Source organism: Narcine bancroftii, chromosome 2 (genome assembly GCF_036971445.1).
Source record: "Narcine bancroftii isolate sNarBan1 chromosome 2, sNarBan1.hap1, whole genome shotgun sequence".
In the NCBI taxonomy this organism is placed as follows: Eukaryota; Metazoa; Chordata; class Chondrichthyes; order Torpediniformes; family Narcinidae; genus Narcine; species Narcine bancroftii.
The window spans coordinates 21,059,606-21,080,216 of NC_091470.1; the positions used below are offsets into that span (position 1 = coordinate 21,059,606).

Below are 20,611 nucleotides of genomic sequence, written 5' to 3' on the forward strand. Positions count from 1 at the left end.
AGTTTTATCCACCCTGATTCTGTGCAGTATTACTCCCTTAAAGCAAGGCCAGTAAGCTATAAAGTTGCCCTGGCCTCAGCCGAGATTCACAATGACACCATCGAGACACTGACCGTGTGGGGCACGATTTACAGGGACTTTAAACTCTTCGTTGGGCTGCAACTCTGCATGCTAATGCTGCTGGGGTTGGGCTTTCAGTCCCACCTCAAGAATGTTATGATGGAATACAATGGTCCTCTCCCCGCCCCCCCCCCCACCACGGTTGGCAATCCACAGTTTGTCAGCCAGCCACCATGCTCCCCCCAATCGTCCCCCTCACCCCCCGCTGGCCCAACCGACATACGGTCCCTCTACTCTCCATATCTATATCTATCCCACACTGCTGTTCGTGAACCTCACCCCCAACTGTAAACCAGTCACTACAAAAAGCAGGCGATACAATGAAGGGGACGGAGCGTTCATTAAAGCGGAAGTGCGGCAACTCTTGAATGAAGGGATCATCGAGGCCAGTACCAGCCCGTGGAGAGCTCAAATAGTGGTGGTGAAGAATGGGGGGTAAACACAGGGTGGTGATTGATTATAGTCAGACCATTAACCGCAATACACAGCTGGATGTATATTCCCTCCCTCGCATTGCAGATATGGTCAACCAAATTGCCTACCACTGCTCTCCATCCGTCCAGAGGACCACCAATACCCAAACTTTGAGGGAGATGGGCACCTCTACCACTTCCTCAGGATACTCCCCAACGGTGTTTCCATCTTCTAGCAGGAGATGGACTGAATAGTGGGCCAAAATGATCTGTGCACCGCCTTCCCCTACCTGGATTATGTCACAATCTGGGGCCACGACCTGCTAGATCATGACGCCAACCTCCAGAAATAGCTCACAACTGCCAAATGCCTCAATCTAATCTGCAGCAGTGTTTTCTGCACTACCCGCTTGGTGATCCTTGGCTGTGTTGTGGAGAATGGCCCCAACCCCGACTGCATCCGCCCCCTGCTAGACTTTTCCCTCCCTCACAGCATCAAGGCTCTCAAAAGGTGCCTGGGGTTCTTTTCCTACTACGCCCAGTGTGTCCCTAACTAAGCAGACAAAACCAACCCCCTTATCAAGTCCACATCCTTCCCTCTGACAAGAAAAGGCCTGTGCAGCCTTCTGCCACATAAAAGACACCGCTAAGGCCATGACATACGCGGTGGATGAATCTGCCCCATTTCAGATGGCGAGCAATGCGTGCAATTTCAACCTGGCCACCACCCTTAACCAGGCATGTCGGCCCTGGCCTTCTTCTCCCTTAACTTTCAAGGCCCTGAAGTCTGACACTCCTCCATTGAGAAGGAGGCTCAGGCAATAGTTGAGGTGGTACGACACTGGAGGCATTACCTGGCCGGCAGACGTTTTACCCTGCTCACAGACCAACGGGCTGTGGCATTCATGTTTAACAACAAACAATGGGTAAGATAAAGAATGATAATATTTTGATGTGGAGGATTGAACTCGCCACCTACTATGATATTCTGTATCAGCCGGGGAAGCTCCACGAGCCCCCAGATGCCCTCTCCTGAGGGGGATGTGCCAGTGCCCAGATAGACTGCCTCAAAGCCCTCCACCATGACCTCTGCTACCCTGGGGTCACGAGATTCTTCTCCCTCATCAAATCTCGTAATCTGCCATACTCTATCGGGGATGTCAGACTAGGAATGCCGGGTCTGGGCAGAATGCAAACCGCACTTCTACCAACCAGATAGGGCGCACCTGGTAAAAGCTACATGGTCTTTCGAACGCCTGAATATGAACTTCAAGGGCCCCCTTCCCTCCACTAATCACAACATGTATTTTCTCTAGGTCATCAATAAGTATTCACGTTTCCCCTTCGCCATCCTCTGCTCGGACATGACCACTACCACGGTCATCAGGGCACTGCGCAACTTATTCACCCTGTTCGGGTACCCGTCGTGTGTCCACAGTGACATGGGGTCCTCGTTTACAAGTGACGAGTTGCACCAATACCTGCTGGCCAGAGGTATTGCCATCAGCAGGACTACTAGTTATAACCCCTGAGGGAACGGCCTGATGGAGAAGGAGAACACCACCGTGTGGAAGGCCATTCTCGTTACCCTTAAGTCCAGGGGGCTGCCAGTCTCTCAATGGCAGAAGGTCCCTTCCAAGGCGCTCCAGGTCACTGATATGTACTGCCACCAATGCTACCCTTCATGAACAAATGTTCTCCTTCCCCAGGAAGCCGCATCAGGGACTATTGACGTCCCCACGGCCGGTCCTGGTACGGAAACACGTGAGGGGCGATAAAACCAACCCACTGATTGAAAGGATCCAGCTCCTCCATGTGAACCCCCAATATGTGTACGTGGCCTACCCAGATGGGCATGAGGAAACTGTCTCCATCTGCAACCTTGCATGCTGGGGGGCACCTGAAGAGTCTACCCACCAAACAGCTTCACCCCCCCTTCCATGGACACACACTACATACCACCCACCCCACCCCAATCACTCCGGTCGAATCGCCACACCCCCAGCAGGTCGATACAGTGCTGGAAGTCCAGGACTCCAGCTATAGCACAGCAACTGGCTCTCACGACAGAAGACCAGGCCACCGGATAGATTTAACCTGTAAGACATTGTGCCCCACCTCACCTCACTGGACAAAATAAAAACGAAGGGTGATTGTGGTGAACCGCTGTACCTCATCAATCTGGCTCCGCCCTATTCTGTGACTGGGCCCGTGGCTCCTCCCTCTTGACCCTATATAAAGGCACCAACACTTTTATTAACTAAAAGACTGGAGCGAATCACAAGTAGGTCGACCAGTCCAGAATGACCTGGTCTGGCTCGGAGCAATCCTTTAAGACCCTCTCCAGAAAGCCTGGCTCACAGCACATGATGACCTTCACGTTTATTGTAAATAAAAGCCTGTTATTCTGTAACTCCAATCTTTTGAGTTATAAGGAGTGTTTATTTGCTGCTGGATTCGGATTATTATGGGCAGTTTAAGACTTCGACTGCTGGAGTGAATGTTTGGAAGAGCTATCTGAATAGTCAGGGGATCAGTTATGGGGAGTAGGCAGGGGATGGGGCTGTGGAGAATGGGTCAGCTCATGATGGAATGGTGGAGCAGAGCCGATGGGCTGAACGCGGCCGATTTCTGCTCCTACCTCTTTAGGTCCGACAATGAGTTTATTGTCATGTACATTGTATAATGTACCTGTATATGTGCACCAAAATTCTTACTTGCTTCTCGTACTTGATGGAAAACAACTACAATGGTACACTTAAAATTAAAAATAGTTAGTAAATACAAAATATAGTTGGATAATAAATATTCATTTTAAGAATTTTTTAAGAAGTATTTATTTCAGGAAAATGTTTAGGGAAGTTGCGTGAGGTGTTTTACATGAAGGGTGATGGGTGCTTTGAACATTGCAGTGGAAGCAGATATGACAGTAGAATTTAAGGGGCTTCTGGACAGAATAGTCCGAGAAGAGAGGGATGTGCATCAGGTGCAAGGAACAGATGTAGAATTTTGGCCTTCTCGAGTACATTGAAACGGGACTCACCCAGGTAAGTTCCTGCATCATGGCAGTAAGTTATTTGCCGCAAGCGCTTTTGGACAACCTTTCCCTTTGAGGTTACACCGATTCCAGCTTGAACTGTGCCCTGTCAACTTAGCCAGGAAAATGACAACTGAGGAAGAAGAAATGCAAAACTTACACCGTAAAACTCGCACAGCGCTTTTAAAGCAGTATCACAGGGCACAGTGTTACTGAACAATAAAGAGGCATTGGGTCAGATATTCAGAAGTGGGCTTTGAGGAAGATCTTAAAGGAGGACACAACGAGTTTAGAGAGGGGGTTCCAGAGCTCAGGGAGAGAAGGAGGCTGGGGGGAAGTGGGGTAGGGGATGTAACAGTAGTACATGAGATTATGAGAGGCATAGATAGGGTACATGGACAATATCCTTTTCCAACAGTAGGGATGGCAAAAAACAGGGGGCATATGAGAGGAGGGAGTGGGGAATATATGGGGAGAGGGAAGGTATATAAGGTGAGCTTATTGACAGAAGAGGAAGGGGCAGGAGGATAGAAGATTGCCAAAGATACACTGAGTGAATAAAGCTTGAACCATATGTGACCATGATTAGATAATCAGTCACATCAAAATACCACAAACTGAGAGAGTATATCTGCAGGAAAATCTCCAGTATCCAGCAGCTATGGGGATTGGTAGATGCCGGATAAGTGAATTTTCCAGTTGCTTGAGATTACGTGTTGCCTGATTGGCGAACTAACTGCTCGAGGGGGTCAATTTTAAACTTTTGCATTTTTTAACTAATTTATTTTCCACGATGTAATGCGCGTCGAAAGAACCAAAGTCTTGTTGATCCAAACCAAGGCTTTTATTAACTAAAAGACTGGAGCGTATCACAAGTAGGTCGACCAGTCCAGAATGACCTGGTCTGGCTAGGAGCAATCCTTTAAGACCTGCCGGTCGGCGTGGCTGCGCTCTCAGCCAATCACAGTCATCCTACACGACCATCTGTACATATACACATTAGTGATAGAATCTGACCTATCACACATGATTATTTTTGCTGGTGGCTTGAAGCTGCCGGTTACTTGAATTCCAGATAACGGGGATGTTACTGTCTTATGTTATAACCTGTCCTACCCAAAGGCATTTTCTTCCCATGCACCCCTGCCCATGTTAAAGGATGGGTTTCTTTCAGCTAGGCCTACTGGCTGCTCCATCTCTCTCTCTGTCTACTCCTGCAATCGTGGAAGGCTCAGCCTGGGATAGCAGCTGACTGTGCTGAGTGCATGGCTGAATATTACATTGGGGGTGATATTTACTCAAACCTACTGAACCGTTGAAGGAGTTAGTCAGTGGATGTACTTAAAGGAGAGTTTGATGGGTTCTTGATTAGCCAGGTCACGGGGAGAAAGCCGGGCAGTGGGACTGAATGGGAGAATGGATCAGCTCATAATTAATGCCAGGGCAGAATCAATGGGCCCCTATGTCTTAGATTGCTATAGGGTTTATCAGCCACAAATTGACTGCGATAAGGGCACTCATTCTTGCCTGCACCAACAAGGACTGATCTTCTCTGCTCTTTGCTGCATTCTTGTGGACAATTTGAAAACTTAAACCACTCCAGTGCCTCTCACTGTCCACCCTCTGTGGATCTGAGATTCTTCAAAGCTCTGCTGACAATCTCCCAATGATGTTGACGGCAATTCACCCATTATTGTTAACTTGCATTATGCCTTCTTGACCATGTCCTATAAAACATACTCCATCCATTCTGTCATCACTCCCGTCGTGTACCAACCCACACTGGTTAAGTAACCCTCATTTTCAAATCTTCCCACAGCCTCACCCCCTTCCTGGTCTGACCATATAACTACATATAACCATATAACCACTTACAGCACAGAACAGGCCAGTTCGGCCCTTCTAGTCCATGCCGTAGCAAATCCCCTCCCTCCTAGTCCCACTGACCAGCACCCGGTCCATACCCCTCCAGTCCTCTCCTCTCCATGTAAATATAACCATATAACCACTTACAGCACAGAACAGGCCAGTTTGGGCCTACTAGTCCATGCCGGAGCAAATCCCCATCCTCCTAGTCCCACTGACCAGCACCCGATCCATACCCCTCCAGTCCTCTCCACTCCATGTAAATATAACCATATAACCACTTACAGCACAGAACAGGCCAGTTCGGCCTTACTAGTCCAAGCCGTAACAAATCCCCACCCTCCTAGTCCCACTGACCAGCACCCGGTCCATACCCCTCTAGTCCCCTCCTATCCATGTAATGATCCAGTCTTTCCTTAAATGTAACCAATGATCCCGCCTCGATTTCTTTCTTTCTTTTTTTTTATTATTTTTTTTGTTGTTTTTTTTTGTTTTTTTTGTTGTTTGAGACCTGTTAAGCATCCCCAGATTTAATCGTCCACTGTCGGCAGCGACGCCATAGGACAGAGGTGGCCAAAGCTGCTTAACCTAAGAGCCACAGACGATAAACTTCAGATGTTTGAGAGCTGCAAGACATGACAAAATATTACATACATGTTTTTACTCTTACATGCATATTTTGTTACCAAAAAATTGATATAAATATTAAGAAATATATGTTTATCATTATATTTATTCATGTCTTCTTTCTTTGGCTTGGCTTCGCGGACAAAGATTTATGGAGGGGGTAAATGTCCACGTCAGCTGCAGGCTCGTTTGTGGCTGACAAGTCCGACGCGGGACAGGCAGACATGGTTGCAGCGGTTGCAGGGGAAAATTGGTTGGTTGGGGTTGGGTGTTGGGTTTTTCCTCCTTTGCCTTTTGTCAGTGAGGTGGGCTCTGCGGTCTTCTTCAAAGGAGATTGCTGCCCGCCGAACTTCATGTATGTAGTTATTAAACTGCTTGTTTGTATTAGTTTCAATAATCTAAAAGTACACACCGTATATATTTGAGTGCAATACACAAACGTGCTGGAAAAACTCAGCAGGTCGCACAGTAAAGGGTAACCAATGTTACAGGCCAAGGCCGTTCATCAGGAGTAGGGCTGTTGTGTTGTACAGCACAGAAACAGGCTGATAATCCTTCTGCAACTTTACTGCCCAGGCTGTTAGTGAGGGACACTTGTGCTAAGGATTTTGCTTTGACTGTCCAACATCAGAACCAAGAAAAGAACAATAAATTCTCCTCCCCAGATGACATGTGGTGCAGCCTCAAAAGCTCCTGCAGAACCGACCTCTCTCTGAGAAGAATCCTGTTCCTTCTTTCCTCTTTCTCTCTCTGCTTGTAAAAACCAGAACCCCTCCCAAGCCAATCCTTGAAAGATCTTTATCAGCACTTGAGCCCGGACTTCTCCATTTGCACTTTTGAAATTCCTTCCAAAGGAGTTCCATTGTCTTTTGCAAAAAATAATTGGTTTCTGAATGTCCAGCTTCAGCAAAGCTCTTACATTTTAAATGAGTTGTGAAGTGTAAGTATCTGTTTCTGAAGTGACCTACACTAAACCCCCACAATCTGTCTCTTTCAAAGACACATTTATACATAATATAACCCGTAACAGTAGATGCAGGATCAGTGAACTCTCCGGTAGCTTGAGATTGTGTGTAGTGTGATCAGTGAGGTAACTGTTAAGGGGGTGGGGGCAATTTTAAACTTTTGTGTTTTTTACCTATTTATTTTCTGCAAATTTTTTGCCGGTTGTTTGAATTCTAGTTAATGGTTTTACTGTATATCAATATCAATCAACTATAATATAACAACAATCCCTTTTACTGAGAACCTCTCTTTGCAAAGATTTCTGCTTATTTATTTGATAATTTATTCCACATGTTGATGAAGTTAATTAGTTCCAGGAATCTTTTTCATATATTATGTTGGAACATTCTGCTCTCGATCTCTTAAAATGGGAATCACAAGGGCAGCAGATGCTGGAATCTGAGGAACCATTGAGGAGCTGGAGGGATTCAGTGGGCCAGGCAGCATCTGTGGGCAAACAACGTTTTGGATGGGGACCCTTTATCAAGACTCTCCCTGATCTGCTGAGTCCCTCCAACTTGCCCATCGAGCCTCATTCGAGAGGCTAACGATAATGTTGGAGTTCCATTGGTGGATCTTAAAGAGCAGTCCCACATCCTGGGTTCCTAATATTGGCATAGGACAGTGGTTCTTAACCTTTCTTTTTCCACTCACATAGGATGCCATAGGTATTCTGTGGTTAGTAAGACATTACTGAAGGTGGGACGTGAGTGGGAAGGAAATGATGGCCCAGAATTGACAGTTGATCCTGGGTGGGATCTTTCACTGGAGGACCTGTGTGCTGCCATTGGAGGACCAGAGACCTGCCATTGGAGGATCTGGATCTGTCTTTGGAGGAGCAGTGATCTGTCTTCTAATCTGTCAAATGTTTCAAGGATTTATAATCTTAGAAAATAAGCGGCATTTCCAAGTTGTCCCTTTGCTCCTGCGACCCAAATGAATCACCAGGAGTCCATTGTAAAATGAACGTGGTCAGACTCCAGCCAGTTGGCTCTGAGCACAGCAGTCCCCAGCCAAATGCAATTCTGTATTGCTGAAGTTACATTCTAACTCCTGTGGTGTTCAGGTAATTATAATATGGAATAATGGAATGGCATTTAACCCAATGTAGATGGTGGTAATTGCCCTCAACCACCCTTGGCAGCACGGTTGGCGTTGGGGTCAGCGCATTGTTGTTGCGGCATCAGCAATTGGGACCGGGGTTTGAATCCTGTGTGCGTGTAAGGAGCTTGCACGTTCTCCCCCGTGTCTGTGTAGGTTTTTCTCGGGTTCTCCAGTTTCCTTCCACCTTCAAAATGTACAGGGGCTTGGTTGTAGGTCAATTGGGTATAATTTGGCAGCACGGGCTCGTGGGCCCTGTTACTGTGCTGTATGTCTAAATGTTAAAAATTTTAAAAAAAGATCTGATTAATTGGATGCCATCACTTTGCCAATGCGACAGTCTGCGATGGGAGAAAGCCAGTTCAATATGGAGGACCAATGCAAAGTATATAGTATCCCCCTTATGCACATAGTTCACCATGGGACTTGCTCAAATTAAAGTGTTCTCTGATAGCAAGGGAGAGAAATGAAGTGGGCCATTGTTCTTAGCATGAGGAGACTCTGAAGTTCTTTCTCTTGGTGAATGGGGCAGTTGTTATAAATATGGGCAAGAGAAGAAGCCCAGTGCATTTACCCAAACAACTGCCTTGTTGTAAGAGAATGTCTATTTGAGGTTATGGAACCAGAAAATAACTGAGATAGACATAATTCTAAGAAAGGGGGCTCCATCTGCCCACCTTTCTCTCCTTCCATTGTCTGCCACAATTACACAATGATTTACTCCAGAGAAGTTTAATGTGGGTGCAGACTCAAAGTGGTCTGAAAACAAATCATTCTACTGACCCCTCTGTCTCCCAACTCCCCAACTTGGTCCATTCTGTCCATCAACATTCATCCCCATCTTGGTCCACCAACCAGCAACCTGCCCCAGTCTCACAATACCCACCCCTGTTTTCCCCCACGCACCCCCCACCTCCCTGTTAAATCCAGGTTACCTTTGTTCAGTCTTGATGAGAAACGTTACCTCTCCATTCCCTTCCACAGATGCTGCCTGACCCACTGAGTCCAGCAACTCCTGGCTCCAGATCCCAGCATCTGCCGTCTCTTGTGCTTCTGGGGCCAGATTGCCTTGTGTGGATTATTTCAAAAGCTTAGGTTAAACATCACCATCGGTCCCTCTCCAGCCTCTCCCTTGCCATTATTTCGACTGTGAGGTAACCGCCAAACTATCCACCCTGGAAGGTCTACTTTCAAGCCATGATCACCCCATTTTGGCACCATTGCACTAATACTTTATATTTCACTTTATATCTAATACTTTATCCAAAGTCAAGTTGCGTTCTTAACACACTGTAACAAATGAACATGACTGTGACAAGCTTCCCCCACAGCCTGATCTGTTGAAACTGCCAAATGCAGAGTGTTAACATCTGGTCCATCCAGGTCTGAAGCCCATATCTGGTACAGAGAGATGATACGAGAGTTTATTGGCAGACACATAATTTTTATGGGCACATGGCTTGCGTAGCGGTTAGCGCAATGCTTTTAAAGAGCCAGCGATCGGGGCTGGGGGTTCGAAACCTGCGCTGTCTGAAAGGAGTTTGTATGTTCTCCCTGTATCTGCGTGGGTTTCCTCCTGGAGCTCTGGTTTCCTCCCACCATTCAAAGTGTACCAGGGTGAATTTGAAGTAAACTAGGCAGCATGGACTTGTGGGCCGAAATGATCTGCTACCGTGCTGTATATCTAAATTTAAAAAAACACAGGGTACATAGGTACTGAAATTCTTAATTGCTGCAATTGCCCAGCTAAGATACACCCGCTACAATAGTATTAATAAAATTGCCCAGCTAAGATACACCCGCTACAATAGTATTAATAAAATTGCCCAGATAAGATACACCCGCTACAATAGTATTAATAAAATTGCCCAGCTAAGATACACCCGCTACAATAGTATTAATAAAATTGCCCAGATAAGATACACCCGCTACAATAGTATTAATAAAATTGCCCAGCTAAGATACACCCGCTACAATAGTATTAATAAAATTGCCCAGCTAAGATACACCCGCTACAATAGTATTAATAAAATTGCCCAGCTAAGATACACCCGCTACAATAGTATTAATAAAATTGCCCAGCTAAGATACACCCGCTACAATAGTATTAATAAAATTGCCCAGCTAAGATACACCCGCTACAATAGTATTAATAAAATTGCCCAGCTAAGATACACCCGCTACAATAGTATTAATAAAATTGCCCAGCTAAGATACACCCGCTACAATAGTATTAATAAAATTGCCCAGCTAAGATACACCCGCTACAATAGTATTAATAAAATTGCCCAGCTAAGATACACCCGCTACAATAGTATTAATAAAATTGCCCAGCTAAGATACACCCGCTACAATAGTATTAATAAAATTGCCCAGCTAAGATACACCCGCTACAATAGTATTAATAAAATTGCCCAGCTAAGATACACCCGCTACAATAGTATTAATAAAATTGCCCAGCTAAGATACACCCGCTACAATAGTATTAATAAAATTGCCCAGCTAAGATACACCCGCTACAATAGTATTAATAAAATTGCCCAGCTAAGATACACCCGCTACAATAGTATTAATAAAATTGCCCAGCTAAGATACACCCGCTACAATAGTATTAATAAAATTGCCCAGCTAAGATACACCCGCTACAATAGTATTAATAAAATTGCCACTAATAAGCCAAGACAGAAAAGGAGATTATAAATAGAAAAAGATAGATTAATAAATATTCGCAGTGTGCAAGTAAAATGTGACCTTTCAAATGTGCAGGCAGATCTATTAGTGATCCTGGGCACACTAATTAGGAATTAGGGGATATGGGGAGAAGGCAGGTAGGTGGAGTTAGGTCATAAATTAGATCAGCCGTGATCGTATTGAATGGCGGAGCAGGCTCGATGGGCCATTTTTGGCCTACTCCTGTTCCTACTTCCTATGTTCCTACATGTGTGGTCAGGGTTAGGGTAATACAGGGGTCTGATGGCTGTTCGAACAAAAGCTGCACTTGAACCTACAAGTGCTGAACTTCAGGTTTCTGCACATTCTGCCCGAAGAGAGGAGAGGTCGTGACCAGGGAGACGGGACCTTTTATGATGTCGGCTGCCTTCGTGAGGCAGCACGTCACATAGATGTCTTCCAATGGATGGGAAAGCTGTGCCTGTGATGGGCTTGGCTAGGTTTAATACCTGCACCCTTCTGTATTCCTGGACACCTGAAGAACGACCTTTGGATAACCCCCACTAAAATAGGGGCCAGTACCTTGTGTACCTCATTCCTGTCTCGAGGCTGCCTGATTAAAAAGGGAGAGAGCGAATGAGAGAGCAAGGGAGAAAGAGTAAAAGAGAAAAAGGAAGAGAGAGCAAGGAGGGGGGGGAGAGAAAAAGAGAGGCGATAAATTATACCAAGCACTTCTACACATCCAACTTATCAAGGAGCTGCGGACACGAGGTGATTTCTAAAACGATAACAGCCTTAATCAGGCAATCAGGAGGAGAAGATTATGTCCTGACCCGTGCCATCAATCTGCCAGCAATTTAATTTCATTTCCATTACAGGGTAATTCTGAAAATTTCCACCACAAAATTAACACCCAATTTTCCCATTTTAATTAGTTAAATCAGAAAATGCAACTCTCCCCAGGGAGCCTACGAGGTGGGATCAGTTAGGATGAAAATGATAACTACACGGCTGTAATTAGGACAGGTCAATGCATCCTCTCCCCCGAGTCAGGCTAGTTTAATTTCCCGTGATATTTGAGCGGCTGTCGCTAAGCTGTCCCATCGATTGATGCAGAAATTAACTTATTTTTCAATCAGGCTCTAGCTGCCCCCTGGGTCGCATGTCGCCTGCTTCTTTTGCAGTTGAAGTGATTTTTCATCAGTGATTGTCTTTGATGGGGGGGGGGAACAGCCATCATGAATTACAAAAGACCCCTGAATGGTTTTGACAATTTCTTATACCCCTCCTCCCCATACTTTCCCAAACCCCCCCCCCCACTCCTGTCAGGCACCAGCTTCGCAAACACCATCGCCTCGTCAGCCAGTTAAGCAGAGTTCTGTTATGGGAGGATTTCAATCGGCCACATTGAAATCCGGCAGTGTCTGGCTGGAGAAACAAGGATACTAGGGCCATTAATTCCACCCTTGGGAATGCACCCTCTGAAAATTAATTTGTCCTGTTTAAGATTTTAATTACTGTATTTTCTTTCCTTTTTACGTTCTGGCGGGATATCGCGTCCCAGAGCCCTAGGCGTTGCTCGGGGCGTTGGGGGGGGGCGGGGGAAACAGGTCCTTGGAGATACTCTCCTGGAGGTTTTATGTGGCACTGATCGGTCTCCAGGCTGGCCTGTGGGTGCAGCGCCAGGGGGAGTTCTGCTCTGTTGGTAGTGCCATCTTTCCAAGGAGGGCCAGGGGCTGTGGGAGGTCACTGGGTGGGTGCAGCTGAACCCCCACCACAGCCCATAAATGTGCTGCCGAAGCTTGGAAGGTTGCGCAGCATTCATAGGAAGGAAAAGGTGGCCAAGGTTTTGAGAACTTGTACAAAGAAGAGCAGCAGGCTGCCCATTTCCTCCTTGGGGTACGTTGGGGCACATCGTAAGCAGGAAGTTGCTGGGATTCTGGGACTGAATGAGGGGTGTGGTGATATGTAATCACACCACTAGGTCACCAGGGGGGGTCATCCTGGTGACCTTGTCTATAAAGCAGTCCAGAGCTACAGTCTAGCCTTCCAGGTTCGTCTTGCAGAGAGACAAGACCTCTTAGTGTACATATTAGTTTATTAAAGCTGTCTTATACTCGCACTGCTGGTGTGGTTATTGTCAGTACAGACTGTAGCTCTGGACTGCTTTATATACAAGGTCACTGGGATGTCCCCTGGTGACCTAGTGGTGTAATTACATATCACCAAAAGGGGAACACTCTTCATCACCTGCAGCCATGCTGTGGCTCAAGGGAAGTTGGAATTGTTAGAAGCCTGTCATCTCCATTCCAGTGAGCAAGGCCTGAACATCTGCTGCTTCATTAAAGACATACAGTGCAGAATCTTTGGTCCACCCTCCAGGATTTATAACGGGTTAGCACAACACTACTACGACGCCTGTGCCCCTGGTTCGAATCCCGCACTGAGGGATTTTGTATGTTCTCCCCATGTCTGTGTTTGTTTTCTCCAGGTACTCTGGTTACCTTCCACCCTCCAGAAACATACACGGTTTGTAAATTATTTGGGTGGCACAGGCTCGTGGGCAGAAGACCCCGCTACTATGCTTTATTTCTAAATTAAATAAGAAATTAAATTAAAATTCAATGAAATAAAATGAAATTAATTAAGATTAAAAATAGATCCCCAATGGCCGGCTTGCACTGATTTGATTTTGCGTCTGTATTGCGACTCCACAGCAATATCAGGGTTCTCCCCTCCACTGAGAACTCAGAAGTGAGACACCCACTGACAATTGTACAGCTTTCGGTTCCGTTTGCAACTCCGTCCATGCCGACACGTAGCAAGGCCGGGATAACATTCAGCCTTGGACTGAGAAGAAGCAAGCTGCGTTCAGGTTGGGCGATGACCATCTCCAACAAGAACAAGCCCGTCCACCTGCTCGAGATATTCACGGAATCGGTCATCTGGCCTGTTGAGCCTTCCCCACCATACAGTAAAACATCAGCTACACTTACCTGCCTGTTCCCCATAACCCTTAATTCCCTGATTCTACAAAAATCGATGTGTCTTGAATACATTTCATGAGGCAGCCCTGACTGCCTCACTGGGCAGAGAATTCCATATTCGCTGCTCTCTTGGAGAGGCTGTTCCTCCTCATCTGTCTTAAATCTACTGCCCCGAATCTTGAGGCAATGTCCCTTCCTGCTTTTTTATCTCTTCCTTATATAATTTTACAGGTTTCTATAAAATCCTCCCTCATCCATCTAAATTCCATCTAAGACCCAAGCTACTCAATCTCTCCTCATGAACTAACCTCCTAATTTCCAGGAACAATCTAGAAAACCTCATCTGCACTGCCTCCAATGCCAAAGTCCCCTTTCGCAGAATTCCAAATAGTATTTCAGGAGTGGCCTCACGGTACCTTGTAGATTTTAATTCAATGACCCTAACTCAGTGGTTTTCAAACATCCCCCTTAAACTCACATTCCCACCTGAAGCAATTCCAATGCCATCGGTCCTCTGTGATTAGTAAGGGAATACTTTAAGTGGTGTGTGAGTGGGAAGGGAAGGTTGAGAACCACTGTTCTAGACCCAATTGTTACTGAATGATTTTACTTGAGAAAAAATTGTCATTGGCCCATTTCCTTTGGAGTTCTGAAACCGTGCACATAACGAGTCAATTAAGTACAATTAAAACAGTGGTTTTCAAACTTTTTCTTCTCACCCACATACCACTTTAAGCAATCCCTTACTAATCACAGAGCACCTATGGCATAGTGGTATGTGAGTTGAGGGGGGCAGTTTGAAAATGCAACTGAATTAAAGCACCATATAAGAAACACCCCTATTGTGCCCTCCCTACCTTATCTACCTATTAATCCTGCCTGGGGGCCTGAATGCTCCTCCCCTTGTCCCTCTGCCTCACCATTTTATTCAGGCACCTGCCTACATTTTGCTCATACCTTGATGAAGGGCTCAGGCCCCAATCGTTAGTGATATATCTTTATCTTTGTGATAGAAAGTACGCTGTTTGACCTGCTGAGTTTCTCCAGCAGTTGTTTTTTTTTGCCACATAAGAAGCTAGTTGGGGAATAGGTATCATTTCCAAGAGATACACCAGGAGAGCAGTTGAAATCTCTGTTTGTTCAACGATTGAGGGGTTTAGATTGAGTAAATTGAAACAGGCTTTTTCCACTGAGACAAGAACAAGAGAACATGGGTTAAGGATGAAACATGAAATATTTAAGGGGAACATTTGGGTGGGGGTGGAACATCTTCAATCAGAGGGTGGTGAGAGTGTGGAACGAGTGGAAGTGGTGGAGTTGGGTTCAATTTCAATGCAAGAGAAGATTGGAGAGGTACATGGGCGGGAGGGTGTACAGAGGGCTAAGGTCTGGGTGCAGGTCGATTGGACTAGACAGTTTGGCATGTACTAGATGGGCTGAAGGGCCTGTTTCTGTGCTGTAGTATTCTATGCTTCTCTCGAGTGCGGCTGCAAAAATATTCAAAGCTTGACATCATGCAAGGACAAACCAACCCAATCAGTTGTCATCCACACCACCAGAGTTTGGTTCTTTTTGCCATTGGTTGCGGTGGGCAACCTCTGCACTACGACCCAGGAAAATATGATAATGAGTCAGCCACTCATTTCTGCTGCTCAGTGTGATCATGGCTGGCTTCGTCTCCTTCCCCCATACCAGCTCCCTTCGGTCTTCAATTCCCTGATCTTATAAAGAATGTACTGACCTCTTTAGGTCTAGGAACCCAGTCTTCGAGGTGGAGAATTCCATGGGTTCACAGATTGTTACTGCAAGAAGCAATTCCTATGCTTGAAGTGAAACACGAAAGTCTGGAGGCGCTGCGAAGTGTTGCAGAAACACACCAGGTCCCTCTTCTGATAATTTCTCAGCTTTCCTCTCCTCCCTTCCTGGAACCATAGAACATTACGGCACAGAAAACAGCCCATTCCAAAATGATTTTTGCCAGTCCCACTGACCCGCACCCAGTCCATAATCCCTCCAAACCCCCTCCCATCCATGTACCTGTCCAAATTTTTCTTGTGTCAAAATTGAGCCCGCATTCACCACTTCAGCTGGCAGGACACCCCCACCACTCTCTGTGTGAAGAAGTTTCCCCCTAATGTTCCCCCTAAACTTTGCCCCTTTCACCCTTGACCCATGGCCTTGGTTTGTATCACACCGAACCTCAGTGGAAAAAGCCTCTTTGCGTTTACTCTCTCCATATTCATATAATTTTGCATACCTCTATCAAATCTCCCCTTGTTATTCTATGCTACAGGGAATTAAAGTCCTGTCCATGTCCACCTATGGCCACATACCTGTTGGCCTGTTCTCCTCCACCTGCCCCTTCTTTCCTCCTCCCCCCACCTTTTTAATCAAGCACCTGCCTGCTTTGTTGCTCATACCTTGACAATTTAAGAGATAAATATCATACTTTTTGTGAAATATGGAGCCCATATTTACAAACTGTTGGTATTAAAATTTGAATGAATCTCCAACTTTCCCTTGATCTCTATGAAAGTGAAGTGCTCCTGTTGTGGTTTTCTTGTCCCTCCTTTTTTTCCTTTTTTTTAGTTTGTAGGGGTGGGGGGGGGAAGGTTAGAGGAGGTTTTTCTTTCTTTTATATTTTTTCACATTTCTTTTTTGTATAAAAAAGACCACATGTATTTTGATTAAGTATGAAATACTGTGAAATGTTTAAGTGGCTTTCTATTAAATAATTTTAAAAATTCCTTTCTTCCCTCCCCATGGATGCCGCCCGGCCACTTAGTTCCTCCAGCAGATGGTTACTTTGCCCTAGTTTCCAGCCTCCTGTGTCTCAGAATCAGCTGCTGTTTGCAGAAGACAGTTCCATAGTTTTGGAATCTAGAACTGTACAGTATGGCCCATGATGTCTGCACTGAGCACAGTGTGAGACTCTGGAATGATTCTGCTGCTTGCACATGACAGATATCCCTCTATCCCCTGCATATTCACGTGTCTATCTAGAAGACTCTTAAATATGGTTTCGTACCTGCTTCCACCACTCCGTTCCAGGCACCCACCACTCCCTACACATATTTAATGCCCTGTTTAATATCCCCTGCACATCTCTTTGAAACTGTGCTTCTCGCCTTAAATGCAAAAAAAGTTCTGACTGAAAAGATTTTATTCCCCCTAGCGTAGTTCTCTAACCAGAAGTCACAGACTAGAAGGGCCGAAGGGGCTGTTTCTGTGCTGTAGTGTTCTATGGTTCTAAGAAATGTATTCTTTCAGTATCTTAAGTCTTAATCAAATCACTGCTCAGTCTTCCAAATTCCAGGGTACTCCCTACTATTAATTTAACCCTTTGTGTCCAAGTATCTTCCTGGCAAATTTCCACATTTCTTTGCCCAGGCTAATTTAAAGTTTCAAAAATAGGTTCAAAGGTTCCTTTTATAGTCATGTAATAATACATTTAAAAAGTTAAATGATATACTTAACTTTTGTCTGCTGTAAAGTAAACAAAGAGTTGTTCTGTCGTTTTATATACCTTAGCGTTTAACTTATTCAGGTGTAGTACTGCAGGAATGTGATTCACCAGGGCTCCATCAGCTGAGTGCTTCTTCTGCCAGGGTTTCCATAACTTGTATTGAAACACAGTGATACTGAATATACTCAGGAACAAACACATCCAATCACTCACTCCCCACTGCGCTTGCTGCTACCTCTGGGCAGTTCCAGATCATCTTGATGAGAGATGCAGGATGCATTTCATATCTGACCCCTCAGTACTTTGCCATTCATGTACTGAGTCCAGCCCCATTAATTTGAGCAATGAACCTCATATGCCAAATGAGGTGAAGGTAGGTTTTGTCCTTTTTTTTTAAATTTAATTTTATATACAGTACCCCTATTATCCAGAATTCGAGCAACCAGCAAAAAAAAAAATAGAGGTAAAAAGTTTGAAATTGGCGTGTCTTGCCATTAGTTCACCAATCACACAACATGCAATCTCAAGCAACTGGAAAATTCACTTATCTGGCATCTAGCAGTTCCCATAGGTGCCTGTGACCAGTGTTTTTTCTGTATTCGTTTTAATTCATTCAAAAGAGCATAGAACATTTTGGCTCAGTGCAGGCCCTTCAGCCCACTATGTGGTGCCAACCTATGTAGATCTACTGCACGACAATCTAATTTTTCCTCCCCCTCATAGCCCATGACCTTCCACTTTCCTTGCATCCACGTGCCTGTCTATGAGTCTTTTGAATGTCCCCATTGTACCACCCTCCACCACATGTGTAAAAGAAAAAGTGCCTCTGACATGCAAAATTATTACATTGCCAGCTCCTTTCTGGAGCTGTCTGTAATGAGTTTGTACATTCTCCCCACGTCTGTGGGGGTTTCCTCTGGATGTTCCAGTTTCCTTCCACCCTTCAAAATGGACGGGGGTTATAGGTTAATTGGGCGGCATGGGCTCATAGGCTGGAAGGGCCTGTTACCATGATGTATCTCTAAATTTAAAAAAATTAAGTTTAATGTATGTTAACTAAATATATTTATTTATACATAATATTTAATTGTTTTAATCATTTAATTATCCAACAGTTACCAAATGTCTCTCATGATTTGGGGCCTTTAAGAGCTGCCAGGTGGCCATCAAGGTTGCCTGCAGGCATGGCCTCAGGTTCTACCACCTGAGGTCTAGTTGCATGACAAAATGGCCACGGCACTGAGGATTACAGAGTTCTAGAGATCAATTCTTGGAACAACCACTACGCAATGCAAAAGTGGTAGTTAGTCTTTGGATTGTATATAATCCTTGGTTGTGATTTAAACTGTTGTAACAAACCAATGTTGGACTTTTGTGGCCGACGCGTGGTTTCTGTTTGACAGGAGTGTTATTGGCAAGGGTGCTATTTGTTGGCAGGTAGCTGTTATGCTGAGTTATTGATAAAACACAGAGAAGATTTAACGAGTAATTACGAAGCAAAATGAACGTTGGCCTTGATTGCAAAAAGGATGAAATATAAAAACCTTGCTACGGCTGCACAGGGCATTGGTGAGATAATTCTTAGAGAACCGCAATAATCAATCAGCGGGAATTGTTTATTGCTCCAGACTCCAACATCAGCAGTCTCAAGGTTCCTTTTATTGTCATGTAATAATACATTAAAAATGTAACCTACATGATATACTTTAAACTTTTGGTGGCTGTAAGGCAAACAAAGAGCCATGATGAGAATTGCCCGGTACCCCTAACAATAGAAGAAAGAGAGTCCCCTCAGAGATGGTGAGTGTCATGGATTTGCCTCCGTTCGATCCAACGGCGACCCGAGCTCCAGATCCAAACCTCCGACACGATCAGGAGGCCCTTCAGCGCTCGAGAGCCCTTCTTGCCCTCAGCGCCCTTCTGAATCCTGGCTCCGATACCTGAATCCCGGCTCCTGTTGGTAACCTCGAAGACTGCGTTCTGTTTTGCGGTCTCCATTTAAGGAAATGCATTGGCAGCAGTCCCAAGAACATTCGTCAGGTTGTTGTTTTGGACCTGTGCTTATTGGAGTATAGGTGGATGAAAGCTGTTCTCCTTGAAACATACAGGTTCCAGAGGGGGGGGTGGAGGACAGGCAGAAAGGATGTCTTCCTGAAGGGAGGTACCTGGGAGAAGGGGTTGACATGATGGAAATGAGGAGGAATTTATTCTCCCTTGAGAAATCAGTGGCGATGGAGACATTGAATATATTAAAAACTGAGATGCACAGATCTCTGGTTTAGTCAAGAATACTAGGGATTGGGAATGAACTACAATAAAACCCCTGGTATCCGGCACCTCTGGGGATTTGTAGATTGGTAGATGCTGGATAAGTGAATTTGCCGGTTACTTGCGATTGCGTGTTGCATGAATGGTGAATTAACGGCAAGATGTGCCAATTTGAAACTTCCATACTTTTTTAACTTATTTATTTTCTGTGCTATTTTAGCTTGAGGCTGCTGGTTGCTTGAATTCCGGATAATGGGGATTTTACTGTGTAGCTGAATGGCAGAGCAGTTTAGCGGGCAGTGTGGCCAACCCTGGCTCCAGTCTCGCATATTCTGATGTTCCTCTTTTTTTTAGCTGGAGGTGTGCTGATGCTTTAACCCCTGTTCACCTTCCCCTAACCCCCCTGACAGGTGTGGTTCCAGAACCGGAGGGCCAAGTGGAGGAAGCGCGAGAAATGCTGGGGACGGAGCAGTGTCATGGCTGAATACGGGCTGTACGGAGCAATGGTGCGGCATTCCATACCACTGCCAGAATCCATCCTGAAATCTGCCAAGGATGGGATCATGGAATCCTGCGCTCCTTGGCTTCTCGGTAATTGCATACTTTATCCGGGTTACATGCGGGTTGGAAAACACAAGGGGGATTGGGGTCATACTGAGGGATTTGGTTAGAGCTGGTTAGTGCACAGGACAGAAAAAGGCCATTTGGCCCATTGTTTCCATTCCTGTTTTTAAAACAGCACCCCAGTTAGTCCCCCTCCACTGCTCTTTGTTCAGCTCTCTTTTCACAAGATACATGAGCAGCTCAGCCCATCGAGTTTTCTCTGCCATTCTAATCATGAGTTAACATAACATAACAATTTACAGCACGGAAACAGGCCATTAGGCCCTTCTAGTCCGCACCGAACCAAACACCCCTCTCTAGTCCCACCTCCCTGCACAATGCCCATAACCTTCCATCTTCTTCTCATCCATATACCTGTCCAACCTTTTCTTAAATAATACAATTGACTCCGCCGCCACTATTTCTCCCGGAAGCTCATTCCACACGG

General features: G+C 45.3%; 1 protein-coding gene across 1 annotated transcript in view; it reads left to right on the top strand.

Moving 5' to 3' along the window:
• Nucleotides 1–20,611, top strand: part of vsx2 (visual system homeobox 2) — a 63,114-nt gene that overhangs the window by 37,728 nt on the left and 4,775 nt on the right. The window contains exon 4 of the mRNA XM_069916089.1: nucleotides 19,971–20,151. Coding sequence (XP_069772190.1) covers nucleotides 19,971–20,151 — 181 coding nt within the window. The remainder of the gene's footprint in view (nucleotides 1–19,970; nucleotides 20,152–20,611) is intronic.